The sequence below is a fragment of the Saimiri boliviensis genome, chromosome 8 (genome assembly GCF_048565385.1).
Source record: "Saimiri boliviensis isolate mSaiBol1 chromosome 8, mSaiBol1.pri, whole genome shotgun sequence".
NCBI lineage: Eukaryota > Metazoa > Chordata > Mammalia > Primates > Cebidae > Saimiri > Saimiri boliviensis.
The window spans coordinates 4,338,043-4,355,933 of NC_133456.1; the positions used below are offsets into that span (position 1 = coordinate 4,338,043).

The following is a 17,891-nucleotide window of genomic DNA, read 5'->3' on the forward strand; positions in this document are numbered from 1 at the left end:
GTTAGTTTTTTTTTGAGACAGGGTTTCACTCTTGTTGCCCAGGCTGGAGTTTAATGGTGTGATCTCAGCTCACTGCAACCTCTGCCTCCCAGGTTCAAGCAATTCTCGTTCCTTAGCCTCCCAAGGAGCTGGGATTACAGGTACCTGCCACCACACCCAGCTAATTTTTGTATTTTTAGTAGAGACAGGGTTTCACTATGTTGATCGAGCTGGTCTTGAACTCTTGACTTCATGATCTGCCTGCCTTGGCCTCCCAAAGTGCTGGAATTACAGGCGTGAGCCACACCATGCCAGGCCCTAGATTTACATTTTTATTAGTCATCAATCATTTACTTATATTTAAATATATATTTATAGGGTATATAAACTAATGTCAGTACATGTATGATTAGAAATGCTTAAGTGTTAAAAGACTTAGATAAAAAAAAAAAAAAGGCTGGATATGGTGGTTAATGCCTGTAACCTCAGAATTTTGGGAGGCCACAGTGGCAGGATTACTTGAGTCTAGGAATTTGAGACCAGTCTGGGCAGGGTAGTAAGGCCCTCATCTCTCAAAAAAAAAAAAAAAACAAAAAAAAAACCCCAAAACACTAGCCAGGTATGGTGGGACATGCCTGTGGTCCTAACTACTTGGGAGGCAGAGGCAGGAATATTGCTTGAGCCCAGAAGGTCAAAGCTATAGTGAGCTGTGATGGTGTCATTGCACTCCCAGCAATGGGCAATGGAACGAGACCCTATCTCAAACAAGCAAATGAAAATAGTTTTAAAAGTAAAAGAGAGGCCAGACTCAGTGGCTCACACTTGTAATCCTAGCACTTTGGGATGCCAAGGTGGGCAGATCACCTGAGGTCAGGAGTTTGAGACCAGCCTGGCCAACATGTTGAAACCCCGTCTCTACTATAAATACAAAAAATTAGCTGGGTGTGGTGGCAGGTGCCTGTAATCCCAGCTACTCAGGAGGCGGAGGCGGGAGAATTGCTTGAATCTGGGAGGGGAAGGTTGCAGTGAGCGGAGATCATGCCACTGTACTCCAGCCTGGGTGACAGAGAGAGACTCCATCTCAAAAAAAGAAAAAGAAAAACTCCATCTCAAAAAAAAAGAAAAAGAAAAAGAGAGATGCCTTCCTCCTTCATTCCTAAGATTCTATTCAATGTTTCAGTAGATTTAGAGAAGTGAGTTCTCTAGGAATTATAGATTGTTCTTTTTTTTTTTTTTTTGGAGACAGGGTCTTGCTCTGTCAACCAGGCTGGAGTGTAGTGGCATGATCTCAGCTCACTGCAACCTCAACCTCCTGGACTCAAGTGATCCTCCCACCTCAGCCTCTCAAGTGGCTGGGACTACAGGCATGCACCACCACACACGGTTAATTTTTTGTATTTTTTGAAAAGACACAGTTTTGCCATATTGCCCAGTCTTGGTCTCAAATTCTTCGGCTTAAGTGATCCATCTGCCTTGACTTCCCAAAGTGCTGGGATTACAGGCATGAGCCACTGCATCGGGTCTAGATTGTTTTAACTCCATAACTTTCATTATCTTGCATTATCATGTTGAACTGCTTGGAGTTTCACGAATATACTGTATTTTTCACAGTTTAGAGATGTACTCTGCAATTTCCCTCACTGCACTATCTGCCTGAATACTTATCCTAGTTCTTCCAGGTTCAGTTTATGGGTCACCTTCTCTAGAAAGCCTTCTCCTAATCCCTTTCATGCTGCTTTAACCCTCTGTATGCATTTCTCTCACATCAGTTTATTTAGCAGATACTAAGTATCTGCTGTTACACAGACACTTGTTACTGAGGAGACCATAGAAAACACAACAGACGGTGGCTCATGCCTGTAATCCCAGCACTTTGGGAGGCCAAGGCAGGTGGATCACCTGAGGCCAGGAATTCCAGGCCAACCTGACCAACATGACAAAACCCTGTCTTTACTAAAAATCCAAAAATTAGCTGGGCAAGGTTGCTTGTGCTTGTAATCTCAGCTACTCAGGAGGCTGAGGCAGGAGAATAGCTTGAACTTGAGAGGTGAAGGTTGCAGTGAACTGAGATCACGCCACTGCACCCCAGCCTGGGTGACCGAGCAAGACTCTGTCTCAAAAAACAAAACAAACAAAAAAGCGAACACAACAAAAAGGATTGTATCTTTAAGTCATTTGTATGCTAGTGAGAGGAGACAGGTAGTAAATATGTAAAAAACAAAAAGGGTGTGTTAACCTTTTAGCTGATGATAGATGCTATGAAGAAATCAGACAATAGGACAGAGAGAAGGTATTCCCAGGAGCACCACAGGAAAGGCCTGTGGAGATAATATGTAACTAGAGATCCAGAGAATGAGAAGATGCCTGTCATCTAAGTAAACATGAGAAAAGCTCTCTAGCAAAGGGGATAGCAAGCATGAAATCTTTGAAATAATGATGCTTTCAGTACATTCTAGGAACATGATTCTAGGAATCATGAGCCTGGGGAAGGGTGGTATCAGGTGAAGATGGAGAGGGAGGTGGGAACAGATTGTGTAGGCCTTGTTGGCCATGACAGGGAATTCAGATTTTATTTTTAAGTGCAGCGGAAGCTACTGAAATGTTTCAAACAAGAAAGTGACATGAAACCTGACTTACATTTAAAAGGTATCACTCTGGCTATTAAGAATAGAGTGAGGTGGAGGGGAAGAGGGAAGAGTAGGGGGCACAAAGAGACCAGGGAGGATGCCACTACAGTAGCATAGGTGAGAATTTACAGCGGTTTGGATAAGGCTAGAGACTGTGGAGGAGGAAAATAGATTTACAGGAGATGTATTTCAGAGGCAGGATCAGTAGGATTTGCTGTTGGGTTAGCTTTGGTAGCCAGGTGGATAGTAGTGTCACTGATTGATAGGGAATTGAGGAAGTTCAGGTGATGGGGATTAAAAAGCAATAATACTCTTTATTTTTTGACCCATGTCTTGCTATCTTTTGGAGCGTAAGTGCCTGTGTGATATGTAAAGGGAAATACATTAATAGCAGTTGGATAGATAAGAGAAGTCTCGGCTGGAGATACAAAAATTTGGGAGTCGACTGGGAATGGTGTCTCATGCCTGTAATCTCAGCATTTGGAGAGGCTGAGGCAGGCAGATCATGAGGTCAGGAGTTCGAGATCAGCCTGACTAACATGGTGAAACCCCTTCCCTACTAAAAATACAAAAATTAGCCAGGAGTGGTGGTATGCCCCTGTAATCCCAGCTACTCAGGAGGCTAAGGCAGGAGAATTGCTTGAACCAGGGAGGCAGAGGTTGCAGTGAGTCGAGGTTGTGTCACTGCACCCCAGCCTGGGTGACAAAGCAACACTCCATATCAAAAAAAATTGGGGAGTCACCAGAATGTAGATGATGTTTTTTTGCATGTACGTGATTTTTAAAGCTATAGGGAATCGTTGGAATCATGCAGAGAGTGAGGGCGAGAGCTAGGCAAGAGAGAGCACAGGGGAGAGCATGAGTGAGCAAGTGAACTGAGAAAGGCAAAGGCCAATGGCAAAGCGTTACAGGTGTGGAGAAAAGTCACCCAGCAAGTAGAGTAAGTGTGACTGGTAAGGAAGGAGGAAAAGCAGAAGAGCAAGATGTTCTAAGCACAGAGTATGTTACAATACAATGTACTTTTCTTTTCTTAGTTGTCTTTCTTCTCTACCTTGGCATGCTTAAGGAGAGGGATCTCAACACAAATCACAGGGTTTGGCATGTTATGACAAATGAATGAGGGGATGAATGACTTTTTAAGGAAGAAACTTGCCTTATTGTGCTTTTTACAGATCTGTAAATAGTACAACTTTTATTTTGGTGCTTAAATTTAAAAATGCTGCCTCAAAATTACCTGAAGCATAGTGCTATATTAATACTGAGATTAGAACTGCCATGTGTTTCTTTGGGAAAAATGCATTTGGAATTATTGGTTTTATTATATTTTCCCTGGATGTGTTCGCAATGTTAGGGTCATTTAAAAGAAAAAAAAAAAAAGAGCGGGGTACAGTGGCTCACGCCTGTAATCCCAGCACTTTGGGAGGCCGAGGTGGGAGGATCACAAGGTCAGGAGTTTGAGACCAGCCTGGCCAACACAGTGAAACCCCGTGTCTACGAAAAATAAAAACAAGTAAAAACAAAAAAGAAAAAAAAGTTACTTTAGTGAGTGCTCACTTTGCTAAACTTTACCTCATACTGGATTCCACTTCATTTTTTTTTCCATCTCCTTATTAATAAGCATATTCTTTGAAAACTAAGTTTATCTTGTGTGTGTTTCTTTTAAGTATATTTGGTGTATTCTCCTTGGATTTCAAACTCATTTTTAGCTGGCCAAAGGTCTAATGCAAAAAACTTTTAGAAACCAATTTTTTTTTTTTTTTAGGCAGAGTTTCACTCTTGTTGCCCAGGCTGGAGTGCAATGGCGCGATCTCGGCTCACTGCAACCTCTGCCTCCTAGGTTCAAGCAATTCTCCTGCCTCAGCCTCCTGAGTAGCTGGGATTACAGGAACCCACACCATGCCTGGCTAATTTTTGTATTTTTAGTAGGGTATCACCATGTTGGGCAGACTGGTCTTGAACTCCAGACCTCAGGTGATCTGCCCGCCTCAGCCTCCGAAAGTGCTGGGATTACAGGTGTGAGCCACTGCGCCCAGCCTCAGAAACGAATTTTTTAAAAAAATGATAAAATTAAAGATTTTTTTTTTAAAAAACTGGAAACATATCTTTCTGGATGGCTATGGACTTTGGGATTCTCCATCCCTTGCTATCTGTACCTGTTAGACGACAGGCATGCAGACTTCCCTTTTTGAAAGGTGGAGTGATGTCTGTGGATAGAGGAAGTTCCTGGGGTGAGGTAGAGTATAAAGAGTCATGGGTAGAAGTGGGCCCCCTACTAGGGCCAGTCGCTGGGAACACTTGGCTGAGCCAGTATCGTTTTGTAGCTTTCCAGAGTCTCAAGAATGAGCCTGCCTTCTTTTTTGGCTACTACCTCACCTCTTGATTCAAGCCAGTTTCTCTTCTTTACTGCATGTGGTTTTTTACACATTTGAAATTTTCAAGTATTTATTTATTTGATTTTATTATAAAATTTTTTAGTTTAGTGATGATTATTCATTATTCGTCCCCCTCACCGCGTTCTTTTTGAGACAGGGTCTCACTCCGTGGCCCAGGCTGGAGTGTAGTGGTGTAATCACTGCTCACTACAGCCTCTGACTTCCCGGCTCAAGCAATCCTCCCACCTCAGTCTCCTTTGTAGCTGGGACTCCAGGTACAGTGCACACCACTGTGCCCAGCTAATTTATGTATTTTTTGTAGAGACAGAGTCTCATCATGTTGCCCAAGCTGGTCTTGAACTCAAGTGACCTACCTGTGTTGGCCTCCCAAAGTGCTGGGAGCCACTGTGCCCAGTCTGTTTTTAATTGTTAATATACAAATCAAAAACAGTCAGAGAGTGAAAAGGCTCACTCATATGTTCTTCCAGCTCTTTTTATTTATAGCCAGTAGGAGAAAACACACTCTAGAAATTGTTGCTATGCAAAAAGGTGGCATTTATATATAAAGAACAGGAAATCAGGCATATTTATGTTGGGATAATTAGAGTACAAGGCTGACTATGACTAGTGCCAATTAGCATACCAAAGTATAAGGCAAATTCCTTGAAAGTAGCAATCACTTAGAGCTAGACTCTTTAGGGAGACCTGATGGATGAAGGGAAGCCTGGCCAAGGTCTTGAAGATTGACAAAGAAAAGAAGGAGGAGGATATCCAGGTACATTTTCTACTTCATGTGAGAAAGTCTTAGGAGTTTTAGTTTACTACAGGCTTAGTAAGATTCAGCAGGGAAATGAGGCTGCTCAAAAAGGCTAATTCAGTCTTAGGATACTTTAATAAATGTATCATGTCTAGGCAATGGGAGAGAAAATTTTCACTCTGTAGTGGTCAAACATCACATGGAATTCTGGGGTCACACTTCAAGAAGGACTTTGAGTGTTCTTTTGGCAGCACACGCACACAAATTGGAACAATACAGAGAAGATTAGTAAGGCCCCTGTGCAAGGGTAATGTACAAATTTGTGAGGTGTTCCATATAAAATGAAAGTTAAAAGAGGGACATTGATAAACCAGAATAGCTACAGAGGTATCCTAGACTATTTTTTATTGCTATAACCGAATACCACAGACTGGATAATTTATAAAGAATAGGGGTTTAGGCTGTACATGGTGGCTCACACTTGTAATCCCAGCACTTTGAGAGGCCGAGGCAGGCAGATCACAAGGTCAGGAGTTCGAGGCCAGCCTGACCAACACAGTGAAACCCCATCTCTACTAAAAATACAAAAATTAGCTGGGTGTGATGGCAGGCACTTGTAATCCCAAGCTACTATGGAGTCTGAGACGTGAGAATCGCCTGGACCCAGGAGGCGGCGGTTGCAGTCAGCCAAGATCATGCCACTGCACACCAGCCTGGGTGACAGAACTAGACTCCATCTCAAAAAAAAAAAAAAAAAAAAAAAAAAAAGAAGGCCAGGCACACAGTGGCTTATGCCTCTAATCCCAGCACTTTGGGAGGCCAAGGAGGGCAGATCACCTGAGGTCGGGAGTTTGACCAACATGGAAAAAACCTTATTTCTACTAAAAATACAAAATTAGCTGGATGTGGTGGTGCATACCTGCAATCCCAGCTACTCAGGAGGCTGAGGCAGGAGAATTGTTTGAACCTGGGAGGCGGAGGTTGCAAAAAAAAAAAAAAAGGAAAAAAAAAGAGATTTAGGCCTGGTGCGGTGGCTCACGCCTGTAATCCCAGCACTTTGGGAGGCCGAGGCAGGCGGATCACGAGGTCAAGCGATTGAGACCATCCTGGCCAACATGATGAAACCCCGTTTCTACTGAAAATACAAAAATTAGCTGGGCATGGTGGCGTGCACCTGTGGTCCCAGGTACTCGGGAGGCTGAGGCAGGAGAATTGTTTGAACCCGGGAGGTGGAGGTTACAGTGAGCCGAGATCGTGCCACTGCACTCCAGCCTGGCACCTGGAGATGGAACAAGATTCTGTCTTGAAAACAATAAAGCAATGATGCAACAAATTGAAAAGCAGCCGAGCACGGTGGCTCATGCCTGTAATCCCAGCATTTTGGAAGGCTGAGGCAGACAGATCACTTGAGGTCAGGAATTCAAGACCAGCCTGGCCAACATGGTGAAACCTTGTCTCTACTAAAGATACAAAAATTAGCTGGGCGTGGTGGTGGGTGCCTGTAATCCCAGCTACTCAGGAGGCTGAGGCAGGATAATCACTCGAACCCAGGAGGCGGAGGTTGTGGTGAACGGAGATTGCCCCATCGCACTCCAGGCTGGGCAACAAGAGTGAACCTCCATCCCAAACAAACAAACAAACAAAAAACAATCCTAAAGTTTATATGAAACCACAAAACACCCAGAATAGCCAAAGCTATTGTAAGCAAAAACAAAACTGTAGGAATTATATTACTTGCCTTTAAATTATACTAAAGTGCTAATGGTAACCAAAATGGCATAATATTGGCATAAAAACAGACATCTAGACCAGTGAGACAGAATGAAGAACCCAGAAGTAAATCCATATATCTACAGTGAACTCATTTTCAACAAAGGTGCCAAGAACATACAATGGAGAAAGGACAATCTCTTCAGTAAATGGTGCTGGGAAAACTGGATATCCATATGCAGAATAATGAAACTAGACCCCTGTCTCTTACCATATACAAAAATCAAATCAAAATGGATTAAAGACGTAAATCTCAGACTATGAAACTACTGCAAGAAAACACTGGGCGAAACTCTCCAGAATATTGGAGTGGGTGAAGATTTCTTGAGTGATGCCCCATGAGCACAGGCAACTGAACCAAAAATGGACAAAGGGGATTCATATCAAGTTAAAGCCCTTCCTTATAGCAAAGGAAATAACAAAATGATGAGACAACCCATAGAATGGGAAAAAATATTTGCAAACTATCCATCTGACAAGGGAATAATAACCATAATATGTAAGGAGCTCAAACAACTCTGATACAGTTTGGATGTGTGACCCCACTGAAATCTTACATTGAATTGTATTCCTCAGTATTGGAGATGGGGCCTGGTGGGAAATGATTGGGTCATGGGGATGTATTTCTCATAAATGGTTTAGCACCATCCCCTTGATGCTGTCCTCATGATAATGAGTTCTCATGAGATTGGTAGCTTCAAAGTGTGCCTCCTGCCCCTGCTCTTGCTTCTGCTTTCACCATGTGACATGCTTCCTCCTCCTTCACCTTCCACCTCATGATTATATGCTTCCTGAGGCCTCCTCAGCAGCAGATGCTAAGCAGTTTCCTGTGCAGCCTGCAGAACCAGGAGCCAATTAAACCTCTTTTCTTTAAAAATTATCCAGTCTCAGGTATTTCTCTCTTTTAAAAAAAATTTCTTAGAAGCAAAGTCTTGCTGTGCTGCCCAGACTGGTTTCAAATCCCTGGGCTCAAGCAATCCTTCTCCCATGACCTTCCAAAGGGCTGGAATTATAGGCATTAGTTACCACACCTGGCCAGTCTTAGGTATTTTTTTTACATCAATGCAAGAATGGCCTAATACAAACTCTATAGGAAAAGAAAAATCTACTAGTCTGATTAAAAAATAGGCAAAAGATCTGAATAGACATTTCTCAAAAGAAGACATGCAAATGAAAAAGAGGTGGATCACCTGAAGTTAGGAGTTTGAGACCAGCCTGGCCAACATGGTGAAACCTCATCCCTACTAAAAATACAAAAATTAGCTGGGCATGGTGGTGGGCGACTGTGATCCCAGCTACTTGGAGGCTGAGGCAGGAGAATCGCTTGAACCTGGGAGGCAGAGGTTGCAGTGAGCCGAGATCACGCTACCCGCACCCCATTCTGGGTGACAGAGTGAGACTCCATCTCAAGAAAAAAAAGAAAAGAAAAAGAAAATGGCAAACAGATATAGGAAAATGTGCTCAAGATCATTGATAATCAGAGAAATGAAAGTCAAAACTACAATGAGATATCATCTCACTCTAGTTAAAATGGCTTGTATCCAAAAGATAGGCAGTAACAAATGCTGGCAAGGATGTGGAAAAAAGGGAATCCCCATACGCTGTTGGGAATAAATACAACCACTTAGATATTTCTTTATAGCAATGCAAGAATGGCCTAATACAAACTCTATAGGGAAAAAAAATCCAATAATCTGATTTTAAAAATAGGCATAAGATCTGAATAGACATTTCTCAAAAGAAGAACTGAAAATGGCACACAGGGGCGGATCACCTAGGGTCAGGAGTTAGAGACCAGCCTGGCCAACATGGTGAAACCCGGTCCCTACTAAAAATACAAAAATTAGCCGGGCATGGTGATATCTCATTGTAGTTTTGATTTGCATTTCTCTGATGATGAATGTTGTTGAGCACCTTTTCATATACCTGTTTGCCATACGTGCCAAACAGTTTGGAGGTTTCTCAGGAAATGAAAAATAGAGCTCCCATATGATTCAGTAATCCCACTCCCAGGTATATACCCAAAAGAAAGGAAATCCGTATTCAGAGAGGTATCGGCCCTCCCATGTTTACTGCAGTAATAGTCAAGATTTGGAAGCAACCTGAGTATCTATAAACAGATGATTGGGCTGTGCTGAGACCAGCTCAGTCGTGGAGATCCCAACTCAGGTAGTACTAAAGGAAGGAAGAAACAGACACAAAGATAGCAAAAGAGGGAATCAGAGTGGGACATCAGGGGGCTCACAGCATTCCCAGCTGAAAGGCCCGGAGCAGACTCTGACCCACTTATTTATTTTTTGTGAACAAGTGATTATTTTTGATGAGCAGGTGTTCTATGTTTTTTCATGGAATAAAGATTAACTAGGCAGGCGGCTAGTGCCTGTTCACTACTAATTAAGAATAAACTAGAAAACATTCTTGGAGGGAGCTATGGGGGCAGAGTCATGTATCCTGTGTTTTAAGAACTGGTTTCACGGATGCATGATTGGTACATATTGTTTACTATTCTATAACGCCCTGAGCAGTTTTCTGCCTGGGGCGATTTGGTGTTCCTTGCCATTGTTTCTCAGTAAACAAGGTATCATTCATCACACACATCAAGATTTGTTCTCATCAGGCTGTTCTGTCTATGGAGTAGCCATTCTTTTATTTCTTTACTTCTCGAATAAACTTGCTTTAAGAAAAGAAAACAAAACAAAAACCAAAAACCCAGATGAATGGATAAAGAAAATGTGGTACATAAACATAATGGAGTACCATTCAGCCATAAAAAAGAATGAGGACCTATCATTTGCAACAACATGGATTGTTGGGTACCAGTCCCAGCCCCATACATGGGTGCCCTGAGGCCCGGCGGTGACAAGGGATTGAGAAAAGGAAATAAAGACAGAGACACAAGAGTAGAAGTTACAGCATGGGTCCAGGGGACCAACACAAGCATGGGAACCGAGTTGGCCCCAAGCTCTGGGTTCCAAACACTTTTTTCTTTTCTTTTTTTTTTCGGAGTTTCGCTCTTGTTGCCCAGGCTGGAATGCAATGGCTCGATCTCGGCTCACTGCAACCTCCGCCTCCTGGATTCAGGCAATTCTCCTGTCTCAGCCTCGTGAGTAGCTGGGATTACAGGCACGCGCCACCACGCCCAGCTAGTTTTTTGTATTTTTAGTAGAGACGGGGGTTTCACCATGTTGACCAGGATGGTCTCGATCTCTCGACCTCGTGATCCACCCACCTCGGCCTCCCAAAGTGCTGGGATTACAGGCTTGAGCCACTGCGCGGGCCTCCAAACACTTTTATTATGTGCATAATCTCATTGATCTTACGGGTGTGGAAGGGGAAGATGGAGGAGCCGGTAAGTTGGGGGGAGGGGGAAGAGCACTTGAGATCCTTCTAAGACATGCTAAACTAGTACTCTGAGCATTTAACAGCACTTGAGATCCTTCTAAGACATGCTAAACTAGTACTCTGAGTTTACCACCAATTGTTATCGGGGTGCGGCTGCATCAGAAGTATAGGGGATGAGGAGCCACCGGGTTTGACCACACCCAATACATCAAGGGGCTTTTAGTTAAAATTACTCCAGTATATTCTGAAAACCTAGACAGAGCCTGAGGCATTCCCTGATTTCTGCCCTGCAAGGCTTTTCTCCTCCTTGCCAGCTCCCATCTGCAAAGACCCTGCCAGATCTTGTGAGCAGAGGTCACCTCCCTTCTCAGAGATCTTTGCATAAGCCCTCTTCCCCCACCCACCCCATAAACCGTCTTTACGAGGCCCTCATGCAGTCTCCATGTTGAGAAGGCATTTGTGGGACCAGACCAGTATTCCCTGCTCTGCAACCACCACGAGGTGTTCCTGGTGTTAACTGCACTCTTCGATGGTCTTTACCTTAGGCTTCCTGTTGCCTAAGGATTGCTGGATTTCTAATTAACTGCACCAATAATATAGTTTAGTTCAGTGTATAAACTTGAGTGTACTCTGAGCCAAGCAAGCTTATAATTATTTAGCTAGAATTAAGCATAGGTCTTCCCCTGGCCATCTTGACCCACAGTGGATGGTCATTATGTTAAGTGAAATAAGCCAGGCACAGAAAGGAAAACATTGCATGCTTTCACTTATCTGTGGGCACTAAAAATTAAACTCATTCACTTATCTGTGGGTGCTAAAAATTAAACTGTTTGAATTCATGGAGATAGTAGAAGGATGGTTACCAGAGGCTGTGAAAGGGTAGTGGGGAAGATTTGGGGGGGGAGAAATTGGGTTGGTTAATGGGTACAAAAAAACAAAAGAATAAGTAGGACATGAGTAGTATTTGCTAGCACGACATGGTGACTATAATATAAATAATTTAATTGTACATTTAAAAATAACAAAGGCCGGGCATGGTGGCTCACACCTGTAATCCAAGCCCTTTGGAGGCCAAGGCGGGCAGATCACCTGAGGTCCGGAGTTCAAGACCAGCCTGACCAACATGGTGAAACCCGGTCTTAAAAAAAAAATAACTAAAAGAGTATAATTGAACTGTTTGAACCACAAAGGATAAATGCTCGAGGTGATGGATACCCTATCTACCTTGATATGATCATTATGCATAACATGCCTATATCAAAATATCTCATGTAACCCAGAAATATATACACCTACTATGTACCTACAAAAATTAAAAAAATAAAGTGATGACTGCCACCTGTCTTCCAACACCCTCACCCATTTCACAGTACTCTCATGGTACTCTCAGGCTGTGCCCCTGGAGTACCATGGGTACAGCTTGATATTGCTGAGAGAATTCATCTCTATCAGGTAAGGTACTAAACTAGACATGCAAGATCATTTCCAAATACGCTATTCTGATCATTCATTCAACAGATTCTTACTGAGCTGCTATACCTTGATAGATACTATTTAAGTGGTGTGGGGAGAGCAGTGAGCAAAATAGGCATGATCCTTGTCTGTATGCTGTTTACAGGTCTGTGGTTTTATGGCTCCAGTGGACACCCTTTTCTTCAGATTTTTTTTTGGTTCTTCTCTTACCTAGCTGATGGTTATCTCCTTTGCTCATCCAATTGTTATTTGTCCTCATTCCTGTCATACCTGACACTCTCCAAGCTTTTCTGAATTCTCTTTTCTTTACCTTGTATGCTTTTTCCTTTGGCCATCTCTTCTAGTATATCTGGCCTTATAGACTGTTAGATTTGTCTTCCTATATACGTTTCCATCCTCAAAACCTCGAGAGTTCCTATTGTCTATTGGATTGCTTACTTCCTATTGTCTATTGGATTAAAGAGTTTGTTTTTGAGACCTTTAGCTGGATGTTTCAACGCGCTTCTCCAGACTTATCTCTACTTGACACTGTCAGCTTTGGGTGGATTGAACGGCCCCTGCTTCCTTGTTTCCCCTTTGATCCTTTCCTTGCCTTCCTGTTTCTTGAGGTCTTTGTTTTTTTAGATCCCAGGAAAACTATGTCTTCATCTGAAATCCTCTTTCATTTAAAGCTCATTGCTAGTGCTAATGTGTATGTGGCCTTCACAGATGGAAGTGAACTCGTCCCCCCTCGGAACCACAGGGTACCTATATGGCATTCCGTTTTTTTCTTCTCACCTAATCAGTTCATGAGTCCTTGAGATTTGTTGTTATATTTTAATAGGATCTAGTGTTGTGATTTGCATAATGTAGGCATTCAATAAATATTTGCTGACAGATTAATGGATTATACAATAGGATTATACAACTTAATTTAAGGAGAAAAATATATCTTATGGATGCAAAAGATCTATAAACAGTTTTGAAGGTGAACTATTTATTTATTTATTTTTGCTAGAGACAGAGTTTTGCGCTGTCGCCCAGGCTGGAGTGCAGTGGCCCGATCTCGGCTTACTACAACCTCTGCCTCCTGGGTTCAAGCAATTCTCCTGCCTCAGCATCCCGAGTAGCTGGGACTACAGGTGCATGCCACCACGTATGGCTAATTTCTTTTGTATTTTAGTAGAGACGAGGTTTCAACATGTTTCCCAGGCTTGTCTCTAACTCCTGAGCTCAGGCAGTCTGCCCATCTTGGCCTCCCAAAGTGCTAGGATTACAGGCCTGAGCCACCGTGCCTGGCCAAAGGTAAACTGTTTCTTGAGCATCTACTATGTGCCAGGTACTGTTCTAGGCACTGAAGATAGCCACAATGAATAAAACAGTCTACAAAATATACTATATCAAATGATGGTAAGTGCTTTGAAGCAAGATAAGTGAGGATAAAATAGATGGATGTGAAGGAGGTGCTACTTATTAATATAGGGGATGGGGAGAGGCTTCTTTGATGGACTGACAGACATTTGAACAGAGATGATACATATAAGGGCCCACTATGCATTGGGATTCATTTTTAAATGATCAGTAAGTTAAACTTGAAAAAATCTGGGCCAGGCGCGGTGGCTCAAGCCCGTAATCCCAGCACTTTGGGAGGCCGAGGCGGGTGGATCATGAGATCAAGAGATCGAGACCATCCTGGTCAACATGGTGAAACCCCATCTCTACTAAAAATACAAAAAATTAGCTGGGCATGGTGGCACGTGCCTGTAATCCCAGCTACTCAGGAGGCTGAGGCAGGAGAATTGCCTGAACCCAGGAGGCGGAGGTTGCTGTGAGCCGAGATCGCCCCATTGCACTCCAGCCTGGGTAACAAGAGCGAAACTCCGTCTCAAAAAAAAAAAAAAAAAAGAAAAAATCTGATTTTTATTCTCACTCTGTTATATATATATATGAATTATTTAAAAATTAAGATCTCATTGATAATATCTATTGGGATTTGTTTCTTATAAAAAATTCAGTAAGATAACTCAATTATCTCTTAGTATAGTTAGAAGAATGCTCAAATTGTAATGTTTTAGTAACTTATGCTAATGTTATCAAGAGAGTCATATTTCTAACTATAAATTTCAGAATTGATGGAGCCAAAAGAAATTTAGACAGAACACTGGATAAAAGAACACCCGTATTACCACCCCCTGATTATCCTCAAACTGTAAGTCTTTGTTTCCTCTTTAAAATGTTTATCCTTCTATCATTTTAATTTGTAGTTAAGACAATCTCAATATAACTAATGTTTTTAAAAGGAATCATAGATATATTTTAAACTATATATTTAATTTTTAAACAATTGAAATTAATTTTAAAATGTTCTCCTTGATTTAATTATATCTTGTTTATTTTTTTTGACAGATGAACAGTGAAATGAAAAAAAAAGGAGTGAGTTCAAGTTTTTATATTTCTTGTTTTGAAAATGTTCAAAGAAATTATTGCAAAGTAGTTTCTTCTAATACCACCTGCTAAGTCCCATTCTAGAAAAGAGATAAATTTAGAAACGGAGATTTTTATTTTCTTTTCCCAAGGGAACAAACATGTCATGAACAACAATATGGCAATATGGACTTTTTTGTTTTAGGCAGGGTTTTGCTCTGTCACCCAGGCTGGAGTGCAGTGGTGTGATCTCTGCTCACCGCAACCTTCATTTCCCGGTATCAAGTGATTCTCCTGCCTCAGTTTCCCCGAGTAACTGGGATTACAGGTACCCACTAATTTTTGGTATTTTTAGTAAAGACGGGGTTTCACCATGTTGGCCAGGCTGGTCTTGAACTCCTGACCTCAGGTGATCGCCTGCCATGGCCTCCCAAAGTGCTGGGATTGCAGGCGTGAGACACTGCACTGGGGTGCCCGGCCTCACTTGTCTTTTTAAACTCTAGGGCTGAGTGCAGTGGCTCACACATGTAATCCCAACACTTTGGGAGGATGAGGTGGGTGAATCACCTGAGGTCAGGAATTCAAGACCAGCTTGGCCAACATGGTGAAACCCCGTCTCTACTAAAAATACCCCAAAAATAGCTGGATGTAGTATCGGGTGTCTGTAATCCTATGTAGTAGCGGGCATCTGTAGTTCTAGCTACTCAGGAGGCTGAGGCAGGAGAATCACTTGAACCTTTGAGGCAGAGGTTGTGGTGAGCTGAGATCATGCCATTGCACTCCAGCCTGGGCAACAAAAGTGAAACTTCATCTCAAAATAAAACAAAACACTTTGGTCAGTGGAACAGAATAGATGACACAGAAATAATAGACCCAACACTAGTATAGCCAACTGATTTTTATTATTACTATTATTATTTTAGAGATGGAGGTCTCTCTTTGCTGCTCAGGTTCATCTTGAGTTCCTGGGCTCAAGTGATCCTCCTGCCCCAGCCTCCTGAGTAGCTGGGATTACAAGAGTAGCTGGGTTTACAAGAGCATGCCACCATGACCCTGATTTTTGACTAAGTTGCAAAAATCATTCAGTGAAGGAAGAATAGTCTTTTCAAGGAATGGGGGGAACCAAATTGGGTATCATAAAATAAAAAAATAAAAAAATAAACTCAGCCTAAACCTCCCACCTTGTACAAAAATTAACTAAAAATTGATCATAGGTGTAAATGTAAAATGTAAAACTACTTTAAAAAATTAGAAAAAGACATAGGAGAAACAAACCATAAAACTTTTAGAAAAACCCAGCCTAGACAAAGAGTTCTTAGGTGTGTTCTCAAAAGCAAAATCCAGGTGCCTGGATTTTTAATCCAGAGAAAAATTTAAAACTGAATAAATTACATTTCATCAAAATTAAAAACGATTGCTCAGTGAAAGACCCTGTTAAGAGGATGAAAAAACAAGCTGCACACTGGGAGAAAATATTCACAAGTTGCCTATCCGACAAAGGAATTGTGTCTAGGATATATAAAGAACTCTTAAAACTCAACAGTATAAAAACAAAAAAATCTGATTAGAAAATGGGTAAAAATGGCCAGGCGCAGTGGCTCATGCCTGTAATCCCAGCATTCTGGGAGGCCAAGGCAGGCAGATCACCTGAGATCAGGAGTTTGCAACCAGCCTGGCCAACATGGTGAAACCTCCTCGCTACTAAAAATACAAAATTAGCTGGGTGTAATCCCAGCTACTTGGGAGGCTGAGGCAGGAGAATCACTTAAACCCAGGAGGCAGATGTTGCATTGAGCCAAGATCATGCCACTGCACTCCAGCCTGGGTGACAGACAAAGACTCTGTCTCTAATAATAATAATAATAATAATAATAATAATAATAATAATAAAATGTACAAAGGCTTGGTTTAGCATTTTGTAGTTTTACTTTCAGAAATTCTCGGCAATTAATAAGATAATTTATTAAAGATGGTCCTTTCTACCTCTGTGGTGTGTGCTATTAAAAAAGGAGAAAACTCTAAATTGAATCACCTTTTTAATTTACTCATTTCTGTACAGCAGGTTGTGGAAGCAGTTTAATTCAGAGGAGAACTTTGCTTATGGTTGAGCAGTTAGAAAATAATGTTAGCTCTCTCAACACTGTTGCATTAAAAAAAAAAGTTAAACAAAGTCCAGTTTAACCCCCACCCCCCACCAAAAAACGAATGATATGAACAGACATTTTACCACAGAGGATATATGGATGTCGAATGATATTCAACATCATTAGCCATTATGGTAATACAGATGAAAACCATGATTCATTTTCACTACATACCTATTAGAATGGCTGAAATAAAAAAACAGTGACAATTTCAGCTGACTTTTGACACCACGGACCATTTATTTCCTTTCTAACATTCCCTTACGTTTGTTCATCTTGTTCTTCATTATTTCTCTGTCATCTCCATGGTTCCTCTTCCTTGAGTAGCTTGTAGCCACTCTTTTTCCTTGAATCTCCCTGAATGATTCTCTCCTTTTCTGATTTCAGCTACCGTCCATATGTAGGGGACTCCCAGAGATTTTTCTGCACAAATATCTCAGCGTCAGCATGTTAACAAAATGACCCCACAAGCTTCCTTCATAAGACTCCTCTTCCTCATCTTCTATTCTAGTTGTTGTTATCACCATCTATCTGGTTACTCATGCTTAAAATATCTGAATCTGAACTTATTTTTTCCCCCTCCCTAACTACCTCCCTCCCATATACTTAGTCCCCAAAAGCTCTATATAGTTCTTAAATCAGTCATTTTCTTGTCCTAGCCTTTGATCAGAACTTCATCCCTTGTCTTGACCACAGTGGCCAACAGTGGCTTTTTTTTTCTTCTTCTTGTTTTGAGTCATGCTCTGTCACCCAGGCTGGAATGCAGTGGGGCAATCTCAGCTCATTGCAACCTCTGCATCCTGGGTTCAAGCAATTTTCATGCCTCAGCCTCACAAATAGCTGGGATTACAGGCACATGCCACCATGCCTGGCTAATTTATGTATTTTTAGTAGAGACAGAGTTTCACCATGTTGGCCAGCCTGGTCTCAAACTCCTGACCACAAGTGATCTGCCTGCTTCAGCCTCCCAAAGTGCTGGGATTGCAGTTGTGAGCTACCGCGCCAGGGCAGAAGTTGCTTCTTA

At 41.9% G+C, this 17,891-nt stretch overlaps 1 protein-coding gene and 1 non-coding gene across 6 annotated transcripts in view; both read left to right on the plus strand.

The window, feature by feature from the left end:
• DNAH12 (dynein axonemal heavy chain 12) overlaps positions 1 to 17,891 on the plus strand; it is a 260,536-nt gene that overhangs the window by 34,903 nt on the left and 207,742 nt on the right. For all 5 annotated transcript variants that reach the window (XM_074403604.1, XM_074403603.1, XM_074403607.1 and 2 more), the window contains exons 3-4: positions 14,427 to 14,508; positions 14,706 to 14,732. In XM_074403604.1, coding sequence (XP_074259705.1) covers positions 14,427 to 14,508; positions 14,706 to 14,732 — 109 coding nt within the window. The remainder of the gene's footprint in view (positions 1 to 14,426; positions 14,509 to 14,705; positions 14,733 to 17,891) is intronic.
• Positions 5,972 to 6,077, plus strand: LOC120367236 (U6 spliceosomal RNA). The gene has a single exon (XR_005581662.1). It is a non-coding gene; the product is annotated as a U6 spliceosomal RNA (small nuclear RNA).